The sequence below is a fragment of the Talpa occidentalis genome, unplaced genomic scaffold (assembly GCF_014898055.3).
Source record: "Talpa occidentalis isolate TD23 unplaced genomic scaffold, MPIMG_talOcc4v2.1 talOcc4.12, whole genome shotgun sequence".
NCBI lineage: Eukaryota > Metazoa > Chordata > Mammalia > Eulipotyphla > Talpidae > Talpa > Talpa occidentalis.
The window spans coordinates 6,791,343-6,811,496 of record NW_023601212.1 but is presented as its reverse complement, the minus strand read 5'-3'; the positions used below and the strand labels follow the sequence as shown (position 1 = coordinate 6,811,496).

The window sequence follows — 20,154 nt, the reverse complement described above, 5'->3', positions numbered from 1 at the left end:
CCGGGTCGGCCCACCTGCAGCCGCGGCCCGCGCCCGCGCCGCCCGTTTCAAGCCGGTTTCAGGCCCGTTTCAAGCCCGTTGGCAGCGGGCCAGCAGCTCCACCACGTCCGCCGCCCTGGCCGCCCGCGGGCCTCCCCAGGCCGCCGGGCCCGGCCGGCAGGTGAGCCGAGACCTCCGGCGGCCGTGCGTCCCGGCGCCCGCGCCTCCCTCCGGACCCGGCGGGCCTGGGGGCGGGAGGTCGCGGCGGCCGCGCCCCAGAGGTTCGCGCGGGCCGGGCCGGGCGACGGCAGTGCCCAGTGTCGGGGATCCGGGCGCCCCGCCGGGGAGGCCGGGCTTCCAACCCCGGGCCCTGCCTCTGCGGGCTGCGCAGGCACCGGCGTTCACGGGCGTCGTGGTGAGCTGAGGGGAGAGGAAGGTGGGCGAGCGCTCCGGGGGTCGTGACCTGCCCCCAGTAAACTCTGCGTGGATTCCGGCCATCTCAGCACCCCGTCAACCCCACACGTACCCCGGTAGCCCCTTCTCGGCCCCACTGGCTAAGCCCCGTTCAACTGAACTGAGCCTCAGTTTTCCTCACCTGCCGAAGGGGCCCCCGGCCCTGCTCGGCTCCCAGGAGCTCCAGAGCTGGCTCCGTGCCAGGCCTCCCCCGGGCCCCATGACTCAGGCAGGCAGAAAGCCCTCGGTGCTTCTGCTGATGGTCCAGACAGGGAGAGAAGCCGCCGAGAGAAGGTGATCAGAACTGGGATGGGGGACACCACAGGCAGAGGGGGAGCTCAGAGGAAGCATCCCAACAAGCCTGGACGGTCTGAGAAGTATAAACTGAAACCCAAATGGTGAGGAGGGCCTGAGCAGCATGTGGGAAGGGTGTTCCTGGCAGGGGGAACAGCAGACCAAGGGCTTGGAGATGAAGGAGCCCTGAGTGCTGTGGGGGCCGGGGTAGGGTGGGGTTGTCATTTCCAGCACTGCTGGTCAAGCGTGGTTTGCAGGGGCCAGACCAGTGACCCCTCCTGAGACTCTAGTTCCTGGCATCTAAGGACTAGGAGTGAATGATGGGAAGGTTCCAGGCTCTGAGAAAGGCCTGGTATCTGCCTCCATCTCTCCCATCACCATTTGCTGCCCCCAGACCACGCTCAGCCCTCAAGGTAGCTTGGACTCCTGCTACATGCTTAGGAAATATGCCTGCGCCCCGGGGCCCTATTTAGTCAGCAAACATAGAGCACCTAACCGGATTGGGCATTGTGTGCTGGGTGGGGATTGCGACAGGAGGGAGCAGCGTGGAGCCCCTGGAGGAGGTGGGTTTTGTCACCTCAGAAGAGGAACTGGGGACATGGGGGCTTGGACTATGGGCCACCTTGGGGGTCAGGAGCAGTGGCTAAAGGTAGAATCCTTCATTCTGAGTGGATCACTATAATGGGTGGCAGGTGAGGCAGCCTCATGTTGCCAGCTGGGGGGACTGGTTCATGGGAGGCTGCTGCAGGTTTAAGGAACACCCTGGAAACTGCCAAGCCAGAGGACGTCTAGGGAAGAACAAATAGCTGGTGGCTGAGCCTTCCAAGCCCAGGGAAGGGACAGCAAATGGACAGGGGGAGGTGACATTTTAGAGAAGGTCAATCCCAGGCTGTGTGTTCCTTGAGGGCAAAGTCATGGACAATGCCTGGCCAGGGAGAAGCACAGGTGTGACTTGGGCCTTTCTTCCCCACAGCCCAACCAGCATGGGCAGTCTTGCCCACCAGGAAGACTTTGAGGAAGAGAAGAACTCAGGTGCATGCCCTGGTGCCCAGGCAGGGAGCATGGACCTCCAAGGGAGAGTCAGCGAGTGGGGCCTTACAGAAGCTGAGGTGGGAGGGATCAGGGAGACCATCCTCCAAGCACATTCAACAGGCCCAGCAAGTAGTCCCAACCCCTGTGACTGAAGGTAGACTCGGGTTTCGCGGCCAGACATGGCTGTGTCACCCTGGCCGGCCATTGCTGCACCTCAGCTAGAGGCCTCTGTAGAAAGGATGGGTGTGAGCGGGTTCCCTACGGCCTGTTCTGAGGGGGAGGCCGGTCCACAGCTCAGATGTGGAGTGAGTGGGGGGTCCAGGGACTGCTCTTCAGCTCCACCAGCCCAGGCCAGGAGGACCTTCCAGTTTGTTTATAGGCTCCAATGCGCCCAGCCACAGACAGCAGCCTCCAGGGTCTGGGTCCCTGCAGGGCCCATCAGCCCTCCTCTGGGGTGTTGTTAGCCAGTGTTTGTGCTGGGCCCCGTACAGTACCCGCCCTTCTCTGGCTTCAGCATTCACCTGGGAGGTGAAGGCCAACGACCGGGCCTACAACAGTCAGTTCAAGGAGAAGGTCTTTCTGTGCTGGCAGAGGAAGAAATACAAGGTGGGTGCTCCTGCCCCCCAACCTGCTGGGGTTGAGCACCTCCCCCAGCAGAGCTGTTGGGATAAACCTGCAGGAGCTCGTTTGGGGGCTACGTGAGTTCTTCCTGTGCTCATATCAGCTTGACATTTTGATTATAACCATGAGAACTGTTGTGCCCCTTCTAACTGAATCGTCTGTTTGAGACTGGTTTCCCATGTCTCTTTGAATCAGTTCCTCCCCCCTGTTGGCTTTAAAATAAGTTAGCACATGACCTTTAAGTATGTTGTGTTCACCGGATATAACCTGAAATCCACTTGCGTATCTCATTTTGAGAAATACTGGCGTCGCAACCTGGCTGCGTGAATCTTTGCAGCCAGCAGACACTCAGTGCGAGGCTCCAGCCCTTGCGTTCGGCAGCTGCTCGGTAACACTGACCGAGGCCGTGCAGTCAGTAGACACTCGATGCTGGTGCTGTGCAGAGGGTGGGGTGAGGCCGGCCTGGGGCTGGTCAAGCGGTGGGGTGCCCTGGCTTGGGCAGTGCCCCCAGGCCTGCTGGCTGTCCTTCCAGACCAACATCATCCACACGGCAAAGTACAACATCTTCTCCTTCCTGCCCCTGAACCTGTACGAGCAGTTCCACCACATATCCAACTTCTACTTCCTCATGATCATCATCCTCCAGGTAGGCCAAGTGGGGGCAGCCCCAGGAGTTAACCCCTGCACCTCCCACTCCTGTGTCACCTCCTCTGGGAAGCCCTCCCTGACCACCTTCATCTCATGGCTCTGTGAGCCCAGGGAGCATTCAGCGGGTGTTCATCAGTGTGATCAGCATCCACCCCCTCAGATAGTGGATGCACCCTCCTTGCTGATAGTCCTCTGCCCAGCCCAGGCCCTGGCACACAGGGGTGCTCAACATGTGTTGGGTTCATGGGTGGCTCCTCTGCAAGTCTAAGGAGGGCAGGGCCCCTCCCCAGGATGAGCGGCTTTAGCCGCATGATGTCCTTGGCCTCAGCCCAATGAACTGGCCCCAAAGGACAAGGAGAAAGAAGGAATGGAGCGTGTCCTCAGGACCACTGGGTGTTTCGCAGCACTGGGGCAGCGTGGTGCAGGGCAGGGGCCGGCATCTGGTCCACGCCCCCTGCTCTGTCAGTGGTAGCCAGTGTCCAGAGCACCTGCCCCTGCCCAGCCTCTCCTTTCCGTTCTGAGTACAGTGAGAGACTCGGCTTTATCCATAGATCTCTTGAGAACCTACTGTGTGCAGGTTCTAGGATAGGTATTAGGGACCCACCAGTGGCCCTGACACTGCCTTCAGGTGGCTCAGAGGATGGTGAGGATGGCTTTCATGAGACTGTGTGGTGAGGGCCAGTGATAGGCAGGGCCTGCTGCCCAGGCTGGAGCGCAGACCTGAAGGGCGCACTGCAGTGGAAGGAGAGCAGGAGGGGTAGGGGCGGGCTTCAGGGGGAGGCAGAGAGCCAGGCCCTGAGGACGCACAAGCTTATGGTGGGGAGGGCTTCCCGAGGAGGTGAAAGGAATCTTGCCGGGGAGGGAGACATTGTGTGAGGGAATGTTCTGGGCATTGAGGGGAACCTAGAGGGACAATGTCCTTAGCCTCATGGGACGAAGTTGCTGGAGCCAGGGCCAAGTGGGCGCAGGATACAGGGGGCTGGGTGGGAGGATGGGGCTGCCCTGCAGGCTGGTGTGACCCAGACTCTATGACAGGGCTTCCCCGAGATCTCCACGCTGCCCTGGTTCACACTCTTTGCTCCATTCATCTGCCTCCTCGTCATCAGAGCGACCCGAGACCTGATGGATGACATAGTAAGTGGGGGCGGGGAGGGGGGCTGTCAGGGTAGTGTCCTTGGGACCTTGGCTTTTGGGGGGGCTGGGCCATTGGAGGTCATTGTGAATGGCTGTGCCCAGCCACATTGTGTGGCTGCTGGAGCCTGTCCTCTTGCTGGTGACAGTGGCCCAGAGGCAACGCCCCCCGGGAGGGTCCCTGGAAAGACTCAGCTATGGGTTGTGGACTGGCTGGGGGGTCAGGACCACCTGCATTACCTGGGAATTGTGGGGGCAGCGCCATCTCTCTGACTCCACCCCTGTTGGTGCAGGGGCGACACAGGAACGACAAAATCATCAACAACAGGCCCTGCCAGATCCTGCTGGGGAAGAGGTGAGGCTGTGGCTGGGGAGCCACACGGCAAGTGCACCCAATGGGGTCAGACATACCGGGGGGCTGCCTGCAGAGTGTCAGGCCCTTCCTCACTGCCGGGTGCACTGGGTTGGTCTGACAGGGAGGCAGGTCAACATTTCTTCTCTCTTTTTTTTTTTTTTAAAGATTTATTTATTTACACAAGCACTGGGTACAGTCAGAAGCTTGGGAGGGTGAGAGAATCCACCAGAGCCAGAGCGGGGAACAGAACAGGCAGACTGATGAAATACACTGCTGAGGGGAGCAGCGGGCGGCAGGAGAGGTCTGCGCGCCATGTGGGACCCTCGCCTGGTGGCTGGGGATCGAACCGGCGCTGCAGAGGCTGCGGGCAGCTTCACAGCCCAGTGCTCAACCGCTGCGCCACCAGGGGAGGCTCTTCTTTTCTTTTTTAAAGATTTATTTATTTATGCATGTAAGAACTGGGGTACAGAGGTGCGGGGAGTGAGAGGACTCACCAGAGACAGAGTGGGGAACAGAACAGGCGGATCCACTGAAACACACTGCTGAGGGGAGCAGTGGGGAGACAGGAGAGGACTGCTGCGCCATGTGGGTAGCTCCCTAGCTGGGGATCAAACTCATGCTGCAGTGGCTGCAGATTATAGTGCTGCATCTTAGCCCCTTGAGCCACCAGGGAGGCCCCCAGTTCAACATTTCTTAGGTGCCCTGTTGTTTCCCTGGCGGGGGCGGGGGTTGTAATACAGAATCTGATTGTTAGCCCTTGCAGAGCAGAGGGTTCAGCCAAAGGCGAGGGCAGGGAGAGTGTGAGAGGAGCCTGTGACACCCCTTTGGGAACTGAGTCCCCAAAGCACCATAGAGGAATCTGTCTGTGTATCCTGCTGTTTCAGCTGGGGGCGGGCACAGGGGCCGGGGTTCTGAGGCTATAGGTTCTCAGGGCCCTCCTGCCCGCTGCCCTTCCTGTCCTGCAGGTTCCTGTGGAGGAAGTGGACGAACATCTGTGTGGGGGACGTGGTCTGTCTCCACAAGGACAGCATTGTCCCGGTGAGCTGGGCAGCCCCTCTCTGGGCGGCCTGCCTGCTTGTCCTTCCAGCCCCCTCAATGCAGTTCCCTCCCGACGCCCCCAGGCTGACCTGCTGTTGCTGACCAGCACAGAGCCCAGCAGCTTGTGCTATGTGGAGACAGCTGACATTGATGGGTGAGTTAGTCATCATTTTGTGGGCCTAGCCTGGGGGCTTCCCCAGTTGCCGGAGGGAGCTCCCCAAGCTGACTTGGATATTTTGGTTATTCACCCCATGGGCATTTTATGGGGCACCTGTAAGTCAGCAATGGTGGCAAGATTGAACCAGAGCAAGAGATGCGCTTTCTTTGCATTAGCCTTTCTGGAGGCTCTCACGTGCCAGGCACTCCCCTGAACGCCACAGGCCTAGGATCGGGCCTCAGCCCTTTCGCCGAAGCCCAGTGTCCATGGGCAAGGCCCTCTCGTCCTCAACCCCCTGGTTGGCAGCTGGCATGCAGTAGGTGCTTGGAGAAAATGTTCAAATGACTATGGAAGGGATTTGGGGGTGCCTTGCCCAAGGGCTGTCTGCCTACCTGTGACCTCACCCCTCTTCTCCTTACCAGGGAGACCAACTTGAAGTTTAGACAGGCCCCACTGGTCACCCACCATGAGCTGACCAGTCTGAGGAAGATGGCGTCCTTCCAAGGTGAGTGTGTTGGGGGCCCCCTGTCTGCCCCTCCATGCCCTGCTGTGCTGGGTTTGGGAAGCGGATGAAACTGGGTGCGGGGTGGCAGGCACGGTCACGTGTCACCCGTTGATCTTGTTCATTCTCTGGCCTTTGGAGTCAGGATAGCTTTGACCAGCGTGGTGGAGGGTGGGGAGGATCAGGAAGGGCTTCCCGGAGGAGTGAGTCCTGGGGCTGGGAACAGTGTGTGCAGGGGCATGGAGAAGGGGTCCTCGCCGGTGCTCCTGGGAGAGGCTGTGTGGCAGAGGAGCCAGCAAGCCAGGCTTGGGGCAAAGCCAGGCCTGCAAAGGTGGCGTGAGCTGGAGGGTGGCAGGAACATCTCCCGAGTCCCATTCCCAACCCTGCATGGAAGAGGGGTGCAGAACCCAGCCACGCCCTTGGCCCCCTGACTGCCTGTCGCCCACAGGCAAGGTAGTATGTGAGGAGCCCAATAGCCGGATGCACCATTTTGTGGGCTGCTTGGAGTGGAAGGGCAAGAAATACCCGCTGGACAGTGGTAACATCCTTCTGCGTGGCTGCAAGATCCGCAACACGGACACCTGTTACGGAATGGTCATCTACGCTGGTACCGCTGCCCGCGCCCCGGCCACGGGCTGGCCTGGTGGGGGGAGAAGTCCTGACGCCCATGGCGGGATCACAAAACCAGGCCTGGCTCCCGCATGTTTGCTTGGTGATAGGGGGCTCCCGCTTGGTCTCTAGATCCTGGGTTCTGAAACTGGAAGTGGACATCCTGGGCCAGCTCCCTTGTTGTGGCTGGAAAAGTGGGGTGCTTGTATGCAGATGGGCAGGTAGACAGATGGATGAGGGTGGGCAAGTGGATCCGTGAATGGATGGATGGGCAGACCGGGGGGTGGATGGAAAGATGCGAATCCTGCAGGTTTTGACACAAAGATCATGAAGAACTGTGGCAAGTTCCACCTGAAGAGAACCAAGATCGATCTCCTGGTGAACAGGCTGGTGCTCGTGGTGAGCTGTCCAGACCCCTGGCCTGGGGTGGAGGTGAGGGAGGAGGGAGGAGGGTCCCGCCCCACAGACAGAGCCTGGGCTCCCTCTCCAGGCCTCACGGCGTCTCTCCTCTGCAAAACGTGCGGCCGGATCTTCCGGGCGGGTCGGTGAGCCAGAGAATCTGTTCTTGAAATAACAATTTTAAAAAATGTCTTACAAAATCAATTTTGATCTTGACTTTTTCCAAGCCCATGGCAAATAATAAAATGCTCACCTGTCTTCCATTGACCTTTAACGCTCCTTAACTTTTTACCCAATGAGCTTTATCTTTTTTGGTCACTGTAATTATCGTTTCAAAAACAGCAATCACAAAGCAGAGTTGGGGCTGGGGGCTTCCCACCCCCACATTTGCTTTGTCACACTGAATGTGTCCCCGTTGGTGAGTCCCTGGGGTGTCCTTGGTGCCACCTTGGGCCTCCCCCACATGGTCCGCCCTCCCGTCTGTGGTACAGATTTTCCTGTGCCTGGTGCTGGTCTCCATGGCATTGACCTTGGGCTTCAGATTCCAGATCCAAGAGTTCAGGGACAAGCACTACTACATACCCTACGAGCACACCCACAGTGCGCTCATGGAGTCTTTCCTCATCTTCTGGGGCTTCCTCATCCTGCTCAGTGCCATGGTGCCCATGGCCATGTTCATCATGTAAGCCCCCTCACCCCGAGCCATGCCCCACGGAGAAGCCTGGCAGGGGCCAGCCTGTGACTGATATGTGTTTGCAGCGCTGAATTCATCTACCTGGGGAACAGCATCTTCATTAACTGGGACGCACAGATGTACTATGAACCGAAAGACCTACCCGCCATGGCCCGCAGCACCAGCCTCAACGACCAGCTGGGCCAGGTGGAGTACATCTTCTCCGACAAGACCGGTACCCTCACCCAGAACATCATGACCTTCAAGAAGTGCTGCATCAATGGCTTAGTCTACGGTGGGACCGCACTCCGCTCAGCCCCTTCCTCCTTGGGGCTGCCCAGCTCTTCCCCTAGCAGCGGCTGGCCTTAGGGGCGCTATGCCCTAAGATCTCAATGGGTGTCTAACTTGGCCTCAAGTTCACCCCATATCCAGCACCCCCAGCCCAAACTTGATTCCCATGGTGCCCTCTTGTTAGCTGCGAAGCCTCTTGGGCCGTGGTCTCTGTCGAGACGGCTCACCCTGTGTCCACAAGGGAGCAGCTGGCCAACACCCCTTTATTTGTGGATGCTGAATTTCAGATTTCATGCCATTTTCATGTGTCATGAAATAGCATTCTTTCTAACTTTCACAAACCTCTTTGTGGATGCTGAGATCTGAAGTTCCTAACATCTTCACATGTCACAGAAAGTAGTATTTTTCTTTTCGTCTTCGCAGACCTTGACTGTGGACACTCATTTTTTTTAAGATTTATTTATTTTTGTACAAGAGCTGGTGTACAGGCCACGGGCACGGGAGGGTGAGAGGATTCACCAGAGACAGAACAGGGAGCAGAACAGGCAGACGACAGAAATACACTGCTGAGTGGAGCAGCGGGCGAGACAGGAGAGGTCTGCTTGCCATGTGGGCATCTCCACGGCTGGCGGGGATCAAACTGGCGCTGCAGAGGCTGTGGACTGCTTCACAGCGCTGCGCTCAACCGCCTGCGCCACCAAGGAGGCCCAAGGGACACTCTTTTTGAATTTCATAGCATTTTCACATATCTCAGGATAATATTCTGGCACTCTCCCCTCCCCAGCTTCTGAAAATGTAGAAACCACCCTTAGTTTGCAGCCTGTGTGTGGCCACAGTTTGCGGCCTGTAGTTTGCCAGCCCCGGCCTAGTTTCCAGTCAGCCACGTGCTGCTTAATGAGGTTTCGCTCAACTGCAGCCTACACATGTGACGGGGGCCCAACAGTCTCCACCACGCAGCCGAGGCGGCTGGCGGCTGGACCACTGAAGTTCATGTCCTCACACACTATGACATTTGCCCACTGACAGCCAACCTAGCAAATGCCTGGTGTAGTTGGCCATCATCGGTGCTGGAAGCCAAAATGGGCTAGTCCCACCGACCCTCAGCCAGGGAGCAGTGGGGTGTGTGGCAAAGCAGAGTCAATACCAGGCTAGGTCTTCTGCTGTTTCTAGAAGTGCTATGGAACCAGGTTAATATGTGGAGTCACCTAAATTTTGAAGTAGGCAGCCAAGTTCAACTTCTAAAAAGACAGCACAGGAGGGCAAACAGGATGTATTTCCCAGGCTGGTTCCCACTCCATCTGCCCCTCCGAGACCCCCATGCAACAGGATGCGGCCATGCCGTTTGCTTTTTTGTATAGAGGGTCCTCGGTGGTTTGCGATGTCAGGTCTGGCTTATCTGGCTATAGGTGACAGCGTCAGGAAGTCTGACCATGGGAGGGGGGCAGGGGCTGCAGGACCCCATGTGGATCCCAGAGAGCTGAGGCCTGAAGCAGAGTCTTTCCCTAGGTCCAGACGAGAAGTCCTCATACATGGTGAGTCCCGGTCGCCCTGCAGCACTGATGGTTAGGGGAACGGCATGGGCAGTGACCAATCCAGAGCTGGCCCATCCCCCTATCCTTCCCCCAGGTGAACCCCTACCTCTGGAACAAATTTGCTGATGGGAAGTTGCTCTTCTACAATGCTGAGCTCCTGCATGCTGTGCAAAGCAAGAAGGACAAGATGGTGCAGGAGTTCTGGCGCTTGCTGGCCATCTGCCACACTGTGATGGTGCAGGAGAAGTGCAGTGAGTCACAGTGGGCTGCCCCCTCCTCTTCCCCACTGTAGAGGGGATCCCGGCCCATGTCCCACACCCCCACCTGGACTGGAGGGGCCTTAGACCTGGTGGCAAGCGGGGAAGGGGACATCATCTAGACTGCGCTCCAAGTATCCACCTGCCTTTGCTGGGCTTAGAGGTTGTCCAGGAACAACAGACCATCATACCATGACTACTTGATGAGCCCCTGCTCTGCCCGTTTGCTCTCGGGTGCTTTGGTGATGGGGCCGAGGTCTGCCACAAGTGGGTGGCGCCGTGCCCAGCACCAGCTCCCAGTGTGTGCGCCTGGCCCCGCCCCCAGCGCGTCTTCCATTCCCTCGACAGACCAGCTGTTGTACCAGGCAGCTTCCCCGGATGAGGAGGCGCTGGTCACAGCAGCCCGGAATTTTGGCTACGTGTTCCTGTCCCGCACCCAGGACAGCATCACAGTGATGGAGCTGGGCAAGGAGCGGGTGTACAAGGTCCTGGCCATGATGGACTTCAACAGCAAACGAAAGCGGATGTCAGTGCTGGGTGCGCCTCTGACTCCTGCCCCCGTTTCTCCGCCCCAGGGCGGGGGTGGGTAGAACCAGAGCACAAGTGGGCAGTTGGGCTTTTCCCTCCACAGTCCGCAACCCCGAGGGCGCCATCTACCTCTACACCAAGGGCGCTGACACCGTCATCTTTGAGCGCTTGTGCAAGAAAGGCGAGATGGAGTGGACCACAGAGGAGGCCTTGGCTGTGAGTCCCTGTGGAAGGGGAGGCAGGAGGACAGAGAATGAAGCCTTGAGGAAGGGGAGGGCGAGGGGCAGGGACAGGTGGAAGAGGGAGTGGAAGAGGAGACGGCGCAGAGAAATGGCTGCAGGCGCCACGGTGGCCATGCACAGTGGACCAGGTTGTGCACTGCACAGCGCCCCCTGCCCCCGCCATGCCCTCACCACCAGGGGCTGGAGGAAGCTGTACTTCTACCAAGGACCCCTTCTGGTTGAGTGTAGGCCGTGGCAAAGGGCAGCGAGGGTGTTGGCGGGGGGGGGGCGGCTGTCAGACGGGCAAGGCCTGCGGGTCCAGGCAGAGGGAGAAGGGCAGCAGCCGGAGTAGTGGGGGGGAGGCAGGGCGGTGACAGGCTGGTGTGTCCCCAGTCCTTTGCCCAGGAGACCCTGAGGACACTGTGCCTGGCCTACAAGAAGGTGGACGAGGAAACTTACGAGGACTGGCACCAGCGGCACCAGGAGGCCAGCATCCTGCTGCACAACCGGGCCCAGGCCCTGCACCAAGTGTATGAGGAGATGGAGCAGGACCTCCAGGTGAGCGGAGCAAGGACGGGAGGGGTGCCAGCACCCCGGCTCCAGCCCTGGGAGGTCCACCCTGCCAGCCGGGTCCCTGCTCAGTCTTTCCCTGCCCCTCCCCCCTAGTTGCTGGGAGCCACAGCCATCGAGGACAAACTCCAGGATGGCGTCCCTGAGACCATCCAGTGTCTCAAGCAAGGGAACATCAAAATATGGGTACTCACAGGGGATAAGCAAGGTGGGTCCCAGGGCGGCTGCACCCAGCGTGAGAAGGGGATGCAGGGGGCAGATTGCTCACGGCCACCAGGGAGACCAGTATCAGAATGTCCGGAGACAGCACCGCCCTCCTGATTGTTCCTGGGGAGAGAGGAGCAGTAACAACTAAGAAGGCCTCGGTCCCCCACACCGTATCCCTTTGGGCTGGTGCTGTGCTGAGTGCTTCCTGGGCATCTGGCACATGAGCAAGGGTCCTTGTTACCCCTCAGTGACAGGTGAGCACTGTGGGGCCCAGGGAGCTCAGGTCCCCTAACTGAGGTGGCCCAGAGACACAGGAGCCTCAGGTCTTTTGCCCCTGGAGCCCTGACTCTCCCAAATCAATCCCCCTACATGTTCTTGGAGACCCCACTATACCTGGGTGCCCACAGGGCTGCATTAGGACTTCTGTCCTGGAACCCTACCCCCCCCCCCAATATTTAAAAGTTTTGTCCAAATAAAGAGAAACTAGACTGGACTCTTCACCTTCCTCTTCTTCTGATGATTTTTTTTTTTTTAAGATTTATTTATTTTTGTACAAGAGCTGGGGTACAGGCCAGAGGTATGGGAGGGTGAGTGGATTCACCAGAGACAGAGCGGGGAGCAGAACAGGGAGATGACCGAAATCCACTGCTGAGGGGAGCAGCCGGCGAGACAGGAGAGGTCTGCCGCGCCATGTGGGTAGCTCCCTGGCCGGCCGGGAATGGAACCCGCGCTGCAGAGGCTGCGGACCGCTTCACAGTGCTGTGCTCAACCCACTGTGCCACCGGGGAGACCCGCTTCTGATGATTTTAAAGGAAATAAATCATTTTTGTGGGTCACTAAACTTACCAGCCGGCCCCAAGCATGGGACATGTGATGTGTCCTCCTAGAGAGAAGGGCCCTTGCTCAGAGCTGCCGCCAGAGTCTCAGGTCCGGCTCGCATTGGCCAGCCTGGGCCACATGTCGTCCTCGGGTCCATCACAGTGGCCAGTGGCCAGTGGCCGGGGCAGGGCAGGCTGGTGATTGGTGGGGGTCTGAGTCTAGTGGCAGGGCGGGTGCGGCCACCAGGGGGCGCTGCTGTGGGGGACTGAGCCTGTCTGGTTTGCAGAGACAGCTGTGAACATAGGCTTTGCTTGCCATCTGCTCTCCGAGAACATGCTCATTCTGGAGGAGAAGGAGATAGTGTAAGGTGCTGGGCTTGCATGTGGGGTGGGGAGATGCTACCCCTGGCGGAGATGCTACCCCTGGCGGAGATGCTACCCCTGGGGATCTGCAGAGTGCCCTTAGCCTGTACCCAACCAGATGCCCAGAGGCCTACCTCCCACTCCAAGATGGATGGGGAAACAAGGCATAATGGGGGGAGGGCTGGAGAAAGGTTGTGCCTGACCCCCCTTGGGTCCCCCGCAGTCGCATCCTGGAGACCTACTGGGAGAGCAACAACAACCTGCAGAAGACGACGGGACATCTGGACAACAAAATCTTGCCAAAGGTCAAGATGGCCATGGTCATTAACGGGGATTTACTGGTCAGTGCCAGCTCAGGGCCCAGGGCAGGGTCTCTGGTACTTCAGAGGGGGCTGGGAGGAGCATCAGGCTGGGGGTGGGGACCCCCTGCCACCAAAAGGGCCCCAGCTAAGTCAAGAGATTGTTCTCAGAGGGACTGGAAGGAGGGAGAGCGCCATCAAGTCCTGCAGGGTTGGGACAGGAGGCCTGGGGCGGGTGTCAGCTTGGGGGTTTGTTCCTAGAGGGAAGAGGTGCAGGCAGAGTGATGTGCCTCCCCCATGTTGCCATCCCTGCCGGCCAGGACCAGCTGTTCCTGTCCCTGCGCAAGGAGCCCGGGGTCCTGGCCCACAACATGGACGAGAGCTGGGAGGAGCCCGGGGAGCAGAAGGCAGACTTCCAGCAGACCCAGCGGGTGTCCCTGGTATGGCAGATCCTTGGGCTGCAGCGGAGGAACACGAGGCTGGCACCTCATGACCAGGAATCCAACACCAGCGAGAAGCTCGAGGTGCAGCGGGAACGGGCTTTTGTCAGCCTGGCCTTGAAGTGCCAGGCGGTCATCTGCTGCCGGGTGACCCCCAAGCAGAAGGCCTTGATGGTGGCGCTGGTTAAGAAGTACCAGAAAGTGGTGACCCTAGCCATCGGGGACGGTGCCAACGATGTCAACATGATCAAGAGTGGGTGCCGGGCTGCAGGGCCGGAGGGGGCGACCCACTGGCGGGAGGCTGGGACCGACAGGCTGTGTGTGTCCTCGCAGCTGCAGACATCGGCGTGGGGCTGGCCGGCCAGGAGGGCATGCAGGCTGTCCAGAGTAGCGACTACGTGCTGGCTCAGTTCTGCTTCCTGCAGAGGCTGCTGCTGGTGCACGGACGTTGGTCCTACATGCGCGTCTGCAAATTCCTGCGTTATTTCATCTATAAGACGCTAGCTTGCATGATGGTGCATATCTGGTTTGCTTTCTACAGTGGCTTCAGTGCCCAGGTATGCTGGTGGGGGCTGTCTCTGGGGCTGCGGTGTCCTTCCCGAGGGTCTCCATGGGGTGGGGCCTACCCAGGGTCTCCGGACAATGCATAATTTTTGTGTGGCTTTATTCATAGAGGTGTGGAATCCAGAAAAAGGGAGGGGAAGGTACCTGCCCAGCCCTCACGGCTAGCATTTTCAGCGATATTTGGCGTATTGGAGCTTTGAAGCAAGTACAGGGCACATGGTCTCGATGTCACTCCTTCCGGGGAGGAGGGCTGGAAGATAACAGCGAGAGAAGATAAGACTTGGGGGTGGGGGCTGGATCCCCCATTTCAAGGCCCTGGAGATTATCATGGTGAAGGCAATGTGCTGTCTGGACCCTTAGAAAAGTCTCAGGGCAGTGATTTCCGCTTCGTTTCAGGAACTTTTCTGCAAACGGATGAATAGAGAGGGCCTGGCGTTTGAGAGGGAGCATTGTGCCAACAGCTTCGAGAGATGCATATTTATATTGTTTGTTGCTTTGCTTTTCAATTTCTAGATATTTTATTCTTGGAGATGCTACTGTAAATGGATGTATTAGCCTAGTTCCCTGTTGGTTTTGCACAGGGCGGGGATATAGAAACACAACTAATTTTTCATGCCAGCCCGTGCCCTGCGATGCCACTGATTGCCTTTGTTGTCTCTAGTAACCTTCTCTCACTAGATTGTTGATCTTCTGCAAAAAGCCTTGTGCCATCTGCAAAGAGAGATCCTTGTACACCCTTTCTGGGTGTCTTTCATTTCTTTGTTATACGTGGTTTCAGGCTAGGCCTCCTGGCACATCGGACAGCAGGGGTGAGAGCGGCCTCTTGGTCTCAGTCCTGATTTTGCGGGGACCAACAGCTGTCTCGGCTCTGTCTCTCTGCATTTGTCAGCTGGAAATCTTCTGTAGGATGAACTATTCCTTTTCCTTCACTTCTTCATTCAATTATTTATTCAGCTCAGCGTGGACAGTTCTTTTATTTTGTTGCTCCAATTGTCCCGGTTTGCCTGTCTGACACGTGTCTGCTGTTCTCTGAGCAAATGATCCTTTTCTGGCACCAACAGGTTCTGGGCTCATTTGGACTTTCATTGCCCCAACCCCGGGGTTAACTATTCCTGCAAGGACCTCTGCTTTTCGCCCCCTTTCTTAAAGATTTATTTATTTTTGCATAGGGGTGTAGGCCAGAGTTGCCCAGGGGGTGGTGGTGAGAGGATTCACCAGCGACAGAGTGGGGAGCAGAACAGGCAGACTGACCAAAGTACACTGCTGAGGGCCTCCCCGGTGGTGCAGCGGTTGAGCGCTGGGTTGCAAAGCTGCCAGCAACCTCTGCGGCGCAGGTTCGATCCCTGGCTGCTCCCCGGCCACCAGAGGAGGGTCCCACATGGCGCGCAGACCTCTCCTGCCGCCCGCTGCTCCCCTCAGCAGTGTACTTCGGTCCTTCTGCCTGCTCTGCTCCCCGCTCTGGTCTGGTGAATCCTCTCACCCTCCCGCGCTTCTGACTGTACCCAGCGCATGTATAAACAAAACGAACGAACAAACAAACAAATAAATAAAAACATGCCTCTATTAAAAAAAAAAATCTGGAAAAAAAAAAAAAACAAAGTACACTGCTGAGGGGAGCAGCGGGGAGACAGGAGAGGTCTGCTGCGCCATGTGGGTAGCTCCCTGGCCAGGGATGGAACTCATGCTGCAGTGGCTGCCGATAGCTTGATAGCACTGAGACTAACCCCTAGGCCTCCAGGGAGGCCCTCTGTTTTTTTCTTCCAAGAGAGACACCAAGATCTAAGTGCTTGGTGCAGTCACTGCTGCCAGGAAGCAGTGAGCATCAGGGACTCAGACTTCTTGCTGTGCTGTGGGGCCCATGGTGAGCCTTGCCCTAGGTCAACTCCTCGGCCTAAATATCTTGAATAATCTCATGCCAGCCTTGACCCCGAGGCTACCCTTGAGTGCTGGATGCAGGACTGGGCACAGGTCCTAGCTGAGGCCAGGCCACAGGTGGGCGTTGTTCTCCAGCTGCCCCAGGCAGAGCCTCGCTCCGGGACGCATGCGTCTTTGGTTAAGAGCATTAGTTGCAGTCGGCGTTGGCCCCTGTCTGCAGGATCAGGGCTCCAGTTGGGTGCTGCCATCACCTAGTTATCCTCAGGGGCTGTTAACTTCGCTCTGTCGCAATCGGTTGTGAGAATGTGCAGGAGACGAGCCGCTGTCTTCGCTGTTGCCATCTCGGCAGACTCTCCAAGATGTGTCTGTGGCTGGTCTTTGGCCTTTGAAGCTGACACATTCCCTCCCCTCTCCCCTCAGCCCCTGTACGAGGGCTGGTTCCTGGCACTCTTCAATCTGCTCTACAGCACCCTGCCTGTCTTCACCATCGGGCTCTTGGAGCAGGTGAGCCTCACCCCAGGATGCAGGTGCTCCCGTCTCTGCTCTGGCCCTGCCTCTCCACCCGAAGGGAGGGCGCCCTCATGCCTAGCCCCACCCTCTGTGGGAGCCTCCAGTCCCCAAGTCCCTGTCCCACTGTCTGCCCATCTTCACAGTTAGGATCGGGGGTGAGAAGAGACAGTTCTCCTGGTAACCCCACCCGCGGCTCTGAGAGACCCTGGATAAGTGACCCTGACTAGGGTGGTCGAGTAGAACTTTCCAGATGATGGAAATATTCCATACCCATGCTGTACAGAGAGGGAGCCACCGGCCATGTGGTTAAGGAGGGGAATTTAAAGCATGGCTGGCTTGACCTGAGGAGCAGATTTCTCATTTCACACCATTAAAAAATTTGATTTTTATTGTGATAAAATACAAATAACATAAAATTCACCATCTCAACCATCCGTAAGTGCTCGTTCGGAGCACTGGGAACAGCCATGCACACTTGCATTGCTGTGCAGCCTGCCTACAGACTCACCATTCCACTTTATCGTCATCCACTTAAATCCAACTTGCCATATGTGGCAAGTGGCCACAGAAGGGGCCACCCCTGGGCTGCCTTAGCTCTCCCTGCCTGCAAGAGCTCGCCACATGCCCCTCCCCAGGACGTGAGCGCAGAGCAGAGCCTGCAACTGCCAGAGCTGTACATCGCGGGCCAGAAGGACAAACTCCTAAACTACAGGGTCATTCTCCAAGCCATCGCCCACGGCATATGCACCTCCCTGGTCAATTTCTTCATGACCTTGTGGATCTACGATGACATGGCCTGGAATGCCAACCTGAGCGACTATCAGTCTTTCGCAGTTGTCATGGCGCTGTCGAGCCTGCTGTCCATCACCATGGAGGTAGGCGGAGCCCCTGGATCACACCCCCACACTGGGCATCTGGCATAGGGCCACTGAGGTCTAGTGGCCCTGCCTTGGGGGCCTCACCGGGTGCCTTTGTGGTTCGGGGTCTTGACATCCCACCCCCCTCTAGGGCTCGCTACTCTCCCAGTTGACGTCTCCCTCCCCGGCCAGGTTATCCTCATCATCAAGTACTGGACAGTCCTGTCTGTGCTGGCCGTCCTCCTCAGCCTGTGCGCCTATGTGGTCATGAGCTGGGTCACCGAGAGCTTCTGGCTCTTCAGAATCTCCCCCAAGACCTTCTCATTTCTGTGTGAGCCCCCTGAGCAGGGGATGGGGTGGTGGGCCTGGAGGCGGGCACACACATGTCTGGGCCTCACTTGGGCCCTCTCTCGACTTCCACTCTGTTGCTACACTTTGGGAATTTGCACAAAGGCCCCCTTGGGGTGGAGGGGGGTGAGATGGTGGTGTGGGGGGCAAGGAGCAGGTTCTGGAAGGCCCTGTCTTGGGGCCGTGCTATGACCCTGCCCTGTCACCAGACACTAACCGCAACATGCTGGGCCACCCCTTCATCCTGCTGGTCATCCTGTTGAACGTGTCCTTAAACACCCTGCCGGTGCTGGCCCTGCGCATCATCTACCAAACCCTCAAGAAGCCATGCCCTAAGGTGAGGGAACCCCAGCTCCTACTACTTATTCCTGGGATCCTGCCAACTGGAGTCTACACTGGGAACAAGGACTCCAAAGAGATGTGGGGACATACCCAGGATCCTCAGCGGGCCAAATAATGGTCCCTAGAATACAGGCAACTGAGTGCTAGGAAGGTCAGCCTCGTTCCAGTACCGACACCGTCAAACTTCTGTCCCACATCATCTGGGGGTTGGGGTCAAGATGATAGAAACTACCCAGAAAGGGTTTACAAAAAAAGAAAGAACTTAAAAATAACGCAAGTGTCCATCCAAAGATGAATGAGCACACTGTGGCCCAGCTGCATACTGGAGTAGTACTCAGCCTCGAAGAAGAAGGAAACTTGACACAGCTACAGTGGGGATGGACCTGGTGGGCATAAGCCAGTGAAACAAGCCAGACACAAAAGGACACACACGGTGTGACCCGCTCCCAGGAGGGCCGTAGGGGAGTCACAGCCACAGGGACAGGAAGGAGATGATGGTGCTAGGGGCTGGGGGAGGGGAGTTAGTATTTAATGGGGATAGAGCTTCAGTTTGGGAAGATGAGAAAGGCTTTTTTAGAAGTTTTTATTTTTTGCATAGAAGACCTGGGGTGTTGGCCAGAGGTGCAGGGGTGAGAGGATTCACCAGAGACAGAGTCGGGAGCAGAACAGGCAGATCCACTGAGGGGAGCAGTGGGGAGACAGGAGAGGTCTGCTGCACCCTGTGGGTAGCTCCCTGGCTGGGGATGGAACTCCGGCCGTAATGGTGATTGTGCTGAGACTTAACCCCACGCCACCAGGGAAGCCCCAAGATGAGAAAGTTTTGAAGGAGGATGCTGTGCAACAGTGTGAATGTACTTAATGCCACTGAGCTGTACACTTAAAAATAATTAAGATGGCAAAAGGGGGGGCTTACTGACCCACATAACCAAAAGGTGGGTTGCAGCTGTGTTGGACCCCAGAATTAAATACTGTGGTGGAGTAAGACAGCCACAAACCTGCCACTTTCTAGCATAGGCTGGAGAGGTGGCTGCCTCACCTCTGTGCCGCCTGAGGTCCCCAAGGCCCTAGAGTGAAGTCCCAGAGAAGGACTCTGGTTGGTTAATAAAAGCCAAATCCCAGGGAGACTCTAGGGATTGCTTAGGGAGGGGCCTGGCCAATCAGTAGTGGCCAAGGGCTCGGAATGGCCCCCACTGAGGGAGGCAGGTGACCCCAGAACAGTCAACACGGGTGGGAGCCTGATGACTCTTGCCCCCCACTTTGCTCTGTAGGTGGAGCTGGAGGCCCCGAGCGAGGAGATCTTCACAGTGGAGCCTGCGCACTATTTACAGCGGGAATCGCATGCCCGGCGCTCCAGCTACGCCTTCTCCCACCGCGAGGGCTACGCAGACCTTATCACTCAGGGCACAATTCTGCGGAGGACAGGGGGCGCCAACAGCATCCTGGTGGACCACAGGATGCCATTTGATGACCCGCTGCCCTCGAGCCAATATGAGTTGCCACGGAGCCAATATGAGTTGCCACGGAGGCGCTCCAGGAAGATGTCGGGGCTGGGGAGGAAGCACAGGCACAGGGGACTGGCGCTCCCCGAGGAGGTGCAGCCTGCTTCCGGGGCTGCCTCCTCACTGACAGTGACAGCGCAGTCCCTTTCTTATTTTGAAAACAGATTCTCCATCTCCAAAAACTTGCCCCCCACTGCAGACTGGCAATCTGGGTCTTTGCAGGAAGATGCATAAACAACGATGACGCAGGAGTCCCCACTATGGCACGAGCACTGATTTCTAAGAGTCACCATCAACCAAGAAGAGACCAGCGGACCTCCCTGGAGAAGCCCCCCTGGCGCAGAGAAAGTCAGCTGCCACCTTGTGAGAGTCAGGCACAGCTCTCAGAGTCCACCAGCACCCCTAAGAAGAGTGTCCCTTTGGATGATTTCATGACTATGTATCTGGCAAAAGGAGCCCCCCAAACAGGGGTGGTGGTGCTTCCCCATGAGATGCAACCATCTCTGGTGGGAACTGCGAGGTGGGAGAATCATCTGCAAGGGAGTAGGCCATGAGGTGGAACCCAGATGGCAGAGGCAGCTGGCCTCCAGACACATGTGCCCAGAGAGAGAGAAGCGCTGCCAGTCTCCAGAAGGTGGTGACTCCCCAGGCTCAGAGAGGTCAACCAGCAGGCACCAGGTCTTTTCTGGGAGACACAGGCTCCGCACCCCTTTTTCTAATAAATTGGGGTTCCATCTGACCC

General features: G+C 57.7%; 1 protein-coding gene across 5 annotated transcripts; it reads left to right on the top strand.

Moving 5' to 3' along the window:
• The first annotated feature begins 616 nt into the window (after positions 1 to 616).
• Positions 617 to 20,154, top strand: ATP8B3 (ATPase phospholipid transporting 8B3). Of its 5 annotated transcripts, none has more exons than XM_054693030.1 (29): positions 617 to 830; positions 1,700 to 1,758; positions 2,273 to 2,364; positions 2,912 to 3,025; positions 4,063 to 4,161; positions 4,452 to 4,513; positions 5,479 to 5,551; positions 5,635 to 5,705; positions 6,131 to 6,213; positions 6,659 to 6,817; positions 7,130 to 7,218; positions 7,310 to 7,360; positions 7,710 to 7,900; positions 7,978 to 8,186; positions 9,689 to 9,714; positions 9,809 to 9,965; positions 10,320 to 10,508; positions 10,603 to 10,715; positions 11,114 to 11,278; positions 11,387 to 11,498; positions 12,603 to 12,678; positions 12,902 to 13,019; positions 13,298 to 13,670; positions 13,751 to 13,974; positions 16,277 to 16,360; positions 17,002 to 17,241; positions 17,416 to 17,554; positions 17,781 to 17,908; positions 19,182 to 20,154. In XM_054693030.1, the coding sequence occupies exons 1-29, from the start codon at positions 742 to 744 to the stop codon at positions 19,644 to 19,646; spliced, it is 4,050 nt and encodes a 1,349-aa protein (XP_054549005.1). In that variant the 5' UTR covers positions 617 to 741; the 3' UTR covers positions 19,647 to 20,154. The 5 variants fall into 5 exon arrangements, with proteins under 5 accessions (XP_054549005.1, XP_037360873.1, XP_054549002.1 ...); XM_054693027.1 differs by having other exon boundaries at positions 713 to 830; positions 12,902 to 12,983; XM_054693028.1 differs by having other exon boundaries at positions 713 to 830; positions 13,427 to 13,670.